This window comes from Spermophilus citellus (assembly GCF_964194105.1).
Source record: "Spermophilus citellus genome assembly, chromosome: 6".
NCBI classification, from domain to species: domain Eukaryota; kingdom Metazoa; phylum Chordata; class Mammalia; order Rodentia; family Sciuridae; genus Spermophilus; species Spermophilus citellus.
In genome coordinates, this window is record NC_138187.1 from 161,032,302 (window position 1) to 161,041,949 (window position 9,648).

Consider the following 9,648-nt stretch of genomic DNA (forward strand, 5'->3'; position numbering starts at 1 on the left):
AAACGTTTGTGGGAAAGCAATTTCCCTCAGAGTTCTGGCCCATACTCCTGCTTCTAGGGTACAGCCCAGCTCAGATTATCCTGGAAGGTATGTATTTACCGCCATTATGCTAAGAAGACAATATCTTCATTCAGTGGATTTGTTTCCTCCAGGGTTGCCTCATCTTGTGGACCCCCAATGTCAGTAAGAAAAAAAATTCACAAAGGTTAAGAATTTTTCTTCATTTGTCCTATAAGTCCCTTGAAACTCTTGCCCAGAAAGGGGAGATCACTGGAGAGCAGGAATCAGATTTGAAAGTGGCTTGGGTGCTTAAGTTTCAGGTTCACACAAGAATCGGGGGCAATTACTATTCTTGGGGGGAAGGAGGGTTACCCTAACACCATGGCCTAAAACCATGCTCCGGAGGGCTCAGGGTCTCTGCAGCAGTTTGGCAGCCGGGTCTCCATCTGTCAGTCTGTCCCTTTTCCTTAAGTATTTGCCCCCCTTTCCTTAAACAAGTTCAAATACACAAACCCCTCTATGGGGTCAAACCCTCTCTTTCCCCATGGAACCTGGGCACCCATTCTAGTAGCTACTGACTCCAGAGGGTCGGTAGTCTGTTCTACCTCCTGCTGCCCGTCTGCTCAGGATGGAATCTTGATCACCCTCATTTCAAAGGAGGTGAGGACGGCAGCGGCCTACCAGCTCCCTCCATGTTTCTGTCAACATGTGTGTAACATAGATTCAGATAGTCCCCGAAAAGTTTCCACACTATTTCTATTTCTCGTGTTTTGCTGCTTAACGTAAAGGAGTCTTTCAGCCTGTCTCTCCTGCCTAGGTCCAGGGGTTTTTAAGAGTAGGCAACATCCCAACCTCAGCCTGGGGGTTGCGCCCCCTATCGACGGGAGATGGCAAGCAGAAGCACATCTGGCTAGGCTGGTGGTTCCCCACACAAGGTCCCCTCAATTTGCAGGAAAAGGGCAGAGGTCGGGTGGGAGGGTTTGCATCTTTTCCTGGACAGGGACCAGGACCATTAAAACCAAAAATTATACTTTGGGTTGTGTTTTAAAAGTTAAAATTCTTCATTGAATTAATTCCTCATGTACTCATTTCACATACACTCACTCCCCCCAACAAGGGAGCCCCCCCAAAAAAACTGCTCTTCAATCCCCATGGCAAGCTCCATTCCTGCGTCTGAGTTTGGGTGTTATTTTTCTCTTTGCCTGCTAAGAAAATTTCCAGTCACTTGCAAATAACTCCAGAAAGCAACCTAGATCTTTTTAACAATTTGGATAGTGGGGATTCAAATGAACATACATATTCCAAATTTATTCCTCATTTGAAGCTGAGCTTGGTGGAATTGGTAACATAAAAATAAGTAAGCCCCAATGTTCTCAGGAATTAGAGCTTCCTCATTCCGAAGTGCTGCAAAAGGGCTGGAGCATCCAGTAGCGGAAGAACGTTCTACTTCTGTCTATGAGGACCACGGGACTGCAGACTCCTTAAGACTCTGACTGTCCTGACTCTTCTGAGAAGTCACTTGTGCGTGGAATTGATTTGTTTTGACCTATTCTTTCTTTCATAAAACTTTCTTAACCATTTATACCTCTATTTCCCACCCCCCTCCTCTGTGCTTAAGTGGCTATCAGCCCCGAAACTGGCTTCTCAGATATTTTTTCATTAAGTTCCAGAGCCAGTGAACTATAGTAATCTTTAAAGTCTTAAACCCATAATCAATAAGCCATAATTGTTTGCGTGACTACATGCTCCAGTTTGATGCACTAAATACAATTACTGCTAAGAAACTGCTAATAATCAGACCACAGTGGAAATGTCTTTCCAAGAACTTCCACAGCTACAAAACAAACCTGCCGGCTGATGAACACCAAAGACCCATCCTTAGTCTTGTAGGCAGTGAGTGCATCTCCATTTTTCCTGGTTTAATAAGAAACGGTGTTTAGGGGGGAAAAGGCTGTGGCAGTTTATTGATGTTTTATATTGTTGGAGAGAGTTGGTTTTTAATGGAGCATTGTTAGCCTGAATACCAAGATATTTGATTTTTCAAGGGTTTGAGTTCTCCTGGATACATAACAATGCTATTGATATATACGTCCTCATTATCTTGTTTAAAAGGGAGCTAAAGAGCACCAAACTGTGGAAATCACTCTTGGGCTTCATCAAAGTAAAATACAGAATTGAACAAAGAGCTCGAGCCCATTCCAATTGTCATGCTGTGCACCCATAGGTAGCTTTGCAAATGTTTAGACACAAGATGGCCACAGGGAATTTGCCCCTTATCTAGACCTTTTTTTTTTTTTTTTTTTTTTTTTTTTTTAATGTCTGTCTCAAGCTTTCAGGAATACTCTAAGAGTCCTGAAATTAAACTAACAAAGACTTGGATGGAGGATGCTGAGCCCTGGCAGTGGTGTTACTTTGAAGGAGAATGCTCTATCTGCCATCACCACCCGCTGCAAACAACAACAACAACAAAAAACCCTCTTCTACCCTTGCAAAAAATTAATAAGCACAAGAGCACAAGCAAGCCTTATGTCCTTCTTTGTAAATACTCCCCTATTTTCAAAAAGTCGGTCCTCATAATGCTTCTGATGATCCATCTCTTCTAAGGGGTTAAAAGAAAATGCATATTCCAAAAGCGGTAGAAAGTGGGCACCTCCAGGGGCTGGAGACATATGGGGGCGCGGGGGTCGAACCCGCACCGCATCCTGCAGTAAGACTTTTGCAACAACCGGGTTCGCTCTCCCCGGGCTAGGGATCTGCTCTGGTGAGGCCCAGCTAATAGAGGTAGCAGGTAAACAGGGTAAAGAAGGTTGTAAAATAAACATACTTTTTAAAATGAAAAATCAAAATGATCTAGAGATACTCGCAGTTGAAAATCTACAGCTGTCATTTAGTGCCAAAGGTGACTGCTGTCCCGGAGTAGCGGTCAAAACTAGCGGGTCTGGGTCGGTGAAATAGAAATGCACTGCTGTTTCTGATAAAAAGATCCATTTTGTAGAGGGCATGAGGGGGGTGACATCTTGTTGGTTTAGAGATGATTTACGCACTCGTGTTGTAAAATCTAAAACGATGCCCCTGGGAAGAGTAAGGAAGGAGAGCGGACTGGTTGGTGTGACACATCGCTACCTGCCTGAGGCCCCACACTCCGATGGAGTGCACCAGTATAAGGTCGGGAAATAAAACGCAAGATCGCAGGGCATCCAAGGCGCGGAGAAAGGCTCCGAGCCGCGGAAAGGGTTTCACCGGCGAAATACCCGGCGGGACGGTGACCCATGGTCTGCAGAGCTGGAGATCTCAGCCCCGGGAGCATTGGCAGCCTGGCGCCTTGGACTTTACTGGCCCATTTCCCTGACACCTCAAACTCCAAGTCTTCTGCCTGTTGCCCAAAAGCGGGCGAGAGTCACTGAACTATCCGTTCATCCAACAGTTTAAGAGGACACTCAGCCCCCTGCCCCTGCATGCAAAATTAACATTCACCACCGGCCTTCGCATTTGGCTTAGGGGCTCAGGGACCCCCGTTGATTCTGGGCTTCACCTTCTTCCCCTCTAAAAAGAAAAATTTCCTGGCTACCCTAAAGACGATCTATTTAATTGGCTCCCCTCTTGAATTAATTGAGAGCAGAATTCAAAATCAGAGTTTCAGCACCCGGAGGTCGCAGGGTGGTGCCACTTAAGACATTTCTGGCGCCATAACTATTGCGAATGCTGAGACACAGGGGAACTGAGATTATTTTGATACGAATTCAACCGGGGAGCGCCCCAGAAAATGTTCCCTCTCTCCTGGGCGTTCCTCGGGCGAGGAGGAGTTGGGGAAGCTGGGCCCGCTGGAGTGCGGCTGGTGGATTGCGAGGGTAGGCCTTCGCGCCGCGTTTGCACCTCTCCCTTTGTGACAAATCGATTTCCCGCGCCGCTGTTGTACATTTGCATCCCGCCAGGCCCGGGGCCCAGCTGCGCCCGGTACACACTTAGCGGCGGCTTGTGAGTGTGTGCGTGTGCGCGCGCGTGTCTAATTGACTTTCCGTCTACCTTTTTATGACTACATGTGTTTCCAACAAAAGGTCCTATTAGGACAATCTGGTTTCACTAATTTAGGGGTTGGGAACGTGGAAGGCAGGCGCTTTTTTTTTTTTTTTTTTTTTTTTTTTTTTTACAGTTTGCAGAAGTTGAGATTAAGAAATAAAAGCGAGATGAACTGTCCTTCTAGGGGTAGGTCTGAGTCTTTTTCTGACCGGTTCCTCTTTCCTCTCCCTGGTATCCCTGTTCTGCCATCACCCCCATTCACACACCGAACTCCCACCTTCACCACTGGATTCCCAGCTGTGTTAAAGAGCCCAGAAGTATGAGAAGTATACTGAGTCAGAAGAATCAGTTAAAAGGGAAAATAAATCCCTCTATTGAAAGAAAAATAGAATGAATCTCAACATCAGGGGTGGAGCTGGGATGCTGATGGGGAGTGGGGTAGTTCAGGAGGAAGCACTCACTTTGGGCCCAGCTCAGTTCCTCTACGATACACTGGAACCACATTGTATTTAAATTTTTGCAAAATTTAAGAAGCTAACATTGAAAGAGTAAGTTGAGGGCTGTTTGCTAATTTCCTCCAAACAGAAAATTTAGAAAGGACAGGGATAAGAACTGTTTCTGTACAGCTGGGAAAGTCAAAGTTATCTTTTCATTGTTCTCCATCTCTCCAATGGAAACTATCTTTTTGCACTCTGGAGGAGTCTCTCAGCTGGCTGTAAGAAACACCGGGCTCCTGATGCAATTTTTCAATACCTCTGACTCCCAGTGGGCCTTGAAGCCAGGACTTCTGCTCTCGCACTCTTCTGCCCAGAGACTCCCCTCTCCTCTGTTTCACAGACCCAGCCTCCGGTCCACTGCAGGCTGGAGGACCAGTTCAACCCCACAGGTCTTGATTTCCAAGCAGTTTACTACTTCCTCTGCCACTCTTGGTGGGAGCCTGGGAACTAAGGGACAGTAACTCCACCATCATCCTTAGACTCTCCCATTCTCATTCCCAAGGAGAGGAAGGAGGTGAGGAAAAGCAACAAACTATTTGTTAGCATAGCCCCAAACCCATGTCTCTGGAAATAAGGCCATATATATATATATTCTCAGCCACTTTCCCAGACCTAGGTGCTGGTTATCTTGTTCCCATCTCCTTGCTCTGCATTCTGTGACTTCCTTCCCAAATTATCGACCATCCTCTGAATATATCCTCTCCCTGGCTGGCCTCTGGAGTCTATTCTTTTCTGGGTCCTCTCCCCCAAGACCTCTTCACTCTTCATATGTAGGGGATAGGCTGTAGTATCTCCAGGTAGATTCCCATAGTTTTGTACCCTTCTCCCAGAACAAATGGTCCCAACTGTGCCCACAACCCTAAAAAGTCCCAGCAGATGCCACATGTGTGGTGTGGCCTTGGTGGCTCCAGGAGCCATTCACCAATCCCAGGCAGTCTCCCAGCCATCTCCTTTGACTTACAAATCATTCCTGGGTATTGTAGCCAGCTTTTCCACCTAGCTTCCCTAGGTACTTACTAGAGTACCATAACAAACCCAGAGCTCCCTTCTCTTGGCATCCACTCAAAGAAGCCAAAACACAGGTACCTTCTGCAGCCCTGCAGAATCTGATGTTCACTGGCGGCCTTGGCCCTGGGCTTGCAGAGGCTAGGGCCTTGGTCCTGCATTTCCCGTCCTCCTGCCTTCTCTCGGGGCAAAGCAACAGTGACTTTTCTCTCCTGCTCCACCCTGGTCTACGCAGCGGTTTCTTTGCAGTCCTGTTTACTGTTGGGGGTCCAGCCTTCAGACCTCTGACAGTGTAAATGTTGTAATTAATAATTAGCCATTGCAGAGAGTAAGAATATTAGAATAAGAGCTGTGAGATTCCAACTACTATTCTTCTAGCGTTTACACGTTTTTTTTACATTTTCCCTGGTAAAATGTTTTAAAATAATCATAGTATTTCACAGTGCATTTTGTTACAGCTAAAAGAGCCTAGCAAACACATTGGTCCTGCTGCTGGCACTGCAAGCAGGGGCAGAAAATCCAAAGCTGCAAACCCCCCATATCCCACCCCATTCCCCCTCAAAAAAAAAAAAATAATAATAATAATAACCTGCAGCAGCTCCTAGCCCTTACTCTGGATATTGACTCTTCATTCCTCAAAGTTGGCTGCCTTTCTTTAATGAAGGGCCGGGCAAATCTCCTTTGCCAGTCAGTCCCTGAGGCCCTCTGCATAAAGTAAGTGGGCATTGGGTAGATTGGTCCCAGGTCACTCCTGGCTAAAATCACCAAGGGGCTGCCAGGCCTAAGCTAAAAAAGCAGGGTAAGAGTGGTACCCTGGCCCCAGAGAAGGCCTCTCCCTTGGTACCTACTTCCACTGAGTCCAACTGTTTCTCAGTCCAGTTTGCTTTATATGTCTATTTTCCGAAAGTCAGAGATGGATAATGTTTGTGAGAATCTTAGAATAGTAGCAGGCACCCACAGGTTCCAAATTTCAAAAAACAGCTATTAGCAAATAATGGTGTGGAAATGAATCATTTCAGAACTTCCAGCCAAGTTCAGACTGGCAAGTTGGAGGAGAGAGGTAGTATCTGAGCATATCTCGGCCTATGTCACCTGGAATGAGCCAAATGACAGGTCTGTTACAGACTCAGGGAGGATGGAATACACTTGCAGTTAGGTTTTAGAGACAAAGCTAATGCCAGGCGAGCTTTTCATGGTGGTGGGGAGGGGGCCATATCAGTCGGTGAGGATGGGGACGGGCACTTAAACGTAGGCTTTTCTGGAGGGTTAGAGGCCAACAGATAGAGCTACTCAAACGTGACACCAGCTTCAGCAATGAAGCCCGAGATTTCCTGGTGTCCCCCTCTTGTGCGGAATCATGCCGGACGGGGATCTCAGATTTACTTCTAAAGCACATTCCCTTTGCTTCGCTCGACTTTACCCAAATCAACCGGGTTTCTAACTCAGTCTCAAACCCATCTGCAGGTGGAGGCGAAAGAAGGGGACCGAGAGCAGCCTGAGCGACTGAGGGCGGGCGTACCCGCTTCGCTCGCGGCTTGCCAGGTCTTGGGTGTCCGCTCAGGGTGGGCAGCCTGCGCGGCGGCAGTAGGGCTCCTGCGCACCGGGCACGCCAACCCACCCGAGAGAAGCCTTCCCGACCCCACTCAGCAGCTTAACCCGCTGCTTTCCTCAGACAGAGCTGGCTCTCCAGGCTGCGCCCCAGCGGGACCCTTCCCGAGTCCAGTCCGTTCGCCCCGCCTGCCGGATGTCGTGGCAGCGGCGCTCGCCCGGGGCTGAGGGCTTAAGGAAGTCCCCGGCGGTCAGAGTCCCTGCCCCAGACCGCAAGGCCTCAGAGCGTTCCGGCCACGGAGCCTTTCCCCGACTGCCTCGGCTACGCCCTCCGCGGAGCCTCTTTTCCTCGCCCCTTGCGCCCTATACGCTGACCGGCCATTTCTCTGGCGGCTGCCACCATCTCTCCCAGAAAACCCCGACCGCCTTCCCCTGGTCAGGGGCGCGCTCCCGCCTCCCTACCTGGGCCTCCGCCCTCGATCCCCGGCACACACTTCCCTGGGCTCGCGCCCCTCACTCACTGTCCTGCTGCGGGGTGTCGCTGCCACTGGTGAGTCCCGGCGACTCCAGCAGGCTCCGGCCCGCCTCGCCCACGCTTTCGTCCCCCTGGGCTGCGACCATGTCCCCGGCTTCCTCCAGGTCTAGCAGGTGACTGACGGAGAAGTTCTTTTTCGCCTGCAGGGTGTCGAGGTTGCCCGGGCTGTCCAAGCGGCCGCCCAGCGCCGGTTGCCGCTCCAGAACGTGCCCGTAGCTGGAGGTCATGGTCTCCCCCTCCAATCCCACCCACCCCCCTCTTCCCGCTCGAATCAACACCAAACGCTGTGGGCGAGAGGGGGGAGAGGAGCCGAGTGGGGAAGAAAGAGGGGGGAGTGGAGAGAGAGAGAGAGAGAGAGAGAGAGAGAGAGAGAGAGAGAAGGATAGGAAGGCCAAAAGAAAAAAAAAAAAAAAGGAAAAGAGGGCGGGGGACCCCTTTCAGCAGAGCTGAGTGTTCTGCACCCGCAGCCTCCTGCAGCCTTAGTTGCTTTCCTGAAGCCAAGTCCGGCGAGATCCAAAGAGATAATCCACACCAAAAAATAAAATTTTAAAAGCTACCCTATGTTTAAATCAGGAGTAAAAAAAAAATCCCTTCCAACTCTCAAAAAGCATCCACACGCACACACTAAAAATAATAATAAGGGGGAGTGAGGAAAGGGGAGGCCAGCAGGGCGGGGGAGTTAGGCAAACAGAAGAAGAGAGAAGAAGGGGTGGGAGAGAAGTATCAAAGTGGGTTAAAAAAAAAAAAAAAGGTTAAAGGAGTTATTCCCCGGCAAGAGTTCAAGCACCAACAGAAGAAGGCTTGTTCCAGCTTTAAAACATCTTCAAGCAAACGTGTTCCCCCCTCTCTGCACTCCTGTGGATTCTCAGGAGTGACTAAAGTTTCAGGAGGAGAGGGTGATGTCTTGCAGATGTATTAGCGAGCAGGATTCTCACTTTTGGTAAGGAGTAAAAAAAATAATAAAAAATAAAAAAAATTAAAAAATAGGGCTTCAAGAGTAGGAAGGAGGGTGGCGTGGGTCCCCCCTTTCTCCTCTCTCTCTCTCTCTCTCTCTCTCTCTCTCTCTCTCTCTCCCCCTCTTCTTGCTGAGCGCCTTTTTCCTTCTCAGTTGGATCAAGAAGCTCTCTGGCACTTCAAAAGGCACAAACTGGCATGCAGAGGAGGCTTTGTAGGGAATACAAGAAAATTGGAGACCCCTGGGAGGGCAGATCTCGACTTAATAGGAGCCTGTAATTACGTGGCAAAGCCTTTGTGCGCGCCTGACGTTTTACAGACCCCCTTTCTCCATCACAATCTCCTTCTTCCTCCTTTCCCTCTGACCAAAAAAACAGTCTGATTAAGAAAACCCCCTTTGCCAACATCAGAGCCAGAGAGAAAGGAGAGGGAAGGAGCAAGAGAGAGAGAGAGAGAGAGGGAGGGAGGAGGGAGAGAAGAGGGAGGGAAGGGAATGAGAGAGCCCCTTTGGATTTATAAAGTAAGGTCTAATTATCATTCCCCTGCAATAGTATCACGGGGAGAGAAGACAAACTGAAACCCACAGTCACTTCAAACGGGCTGATTATTTTGCTTCGGTATTAACTCCTCCAGATTTGTTTAAGATCCTGTTGGAAAATCTCATTTGCATGTTTTGATAACTACAGGGAAACTTGTTGGAAAAAAAATCCCCGACTATCACAAATTTTCTTTTCCTTCTGTTCTTCCCCCTTTTAACGTTTTCTGTTGTTCTAATAGTCGGCGGGAGGGGGGAGTTCAGAGAGAGTCAGAACGAGCGAGAGAGCAAGCATATTAGTCTGCTCAGTAGAGACAGCCTATTAAAAATGTAATAAAATAACAAGAGCGATAATAATGGGAGGCTCTCCCATGCTTTTCCTGCGCACCGAATACAGATCCGGGACTAGAAGGCACCAAATCGATTCGTGGTTAACCCTGCGGTTAGGAATCTCGGGGCCAAAGGCAATAGAAAATTTAAGGATTCATTTAGTTGAAGGAAAGGACTCTAGAAGTATGTCAACCGTCCCCTCAATCCTGCCATTTTTGAAAACTTTT

At 48.4% G+C, this 9,648-nt stretch overlaps 1 protein-coding gene across 2 annotated transcripts in view; it reads right to left on the reverse strand.

The window, feature by feature from the left end:
- The window catches only part of PRRX1 (paired related homeobox 1), a 71,227-nt gene extending 62,311 nt beyond the window's left edge, over positions 1 to 8,916 (reverse strand). Inside the window, exon 1 of one of the 2 annotated variants that reach the window (XM_081298672.1) lies at positions 7,589 to 8,916. In XM_081298672.1, the coding sequence (XP_081154798.1) occupies positions 7,589 to 7,829 (241 nt within the window). In that variant the 5' untranslated portion in view covers positions 7,830 to 8,916. The remainder of the gene's footprint in view (positions 1 to 7,588) is intronic. The other variant, XM_081298673.1, reaches the window with a different exon arrangement.
- Between the last annotated feature and the right edge of the window lie 732 nt (positions 8,917 to 9,648).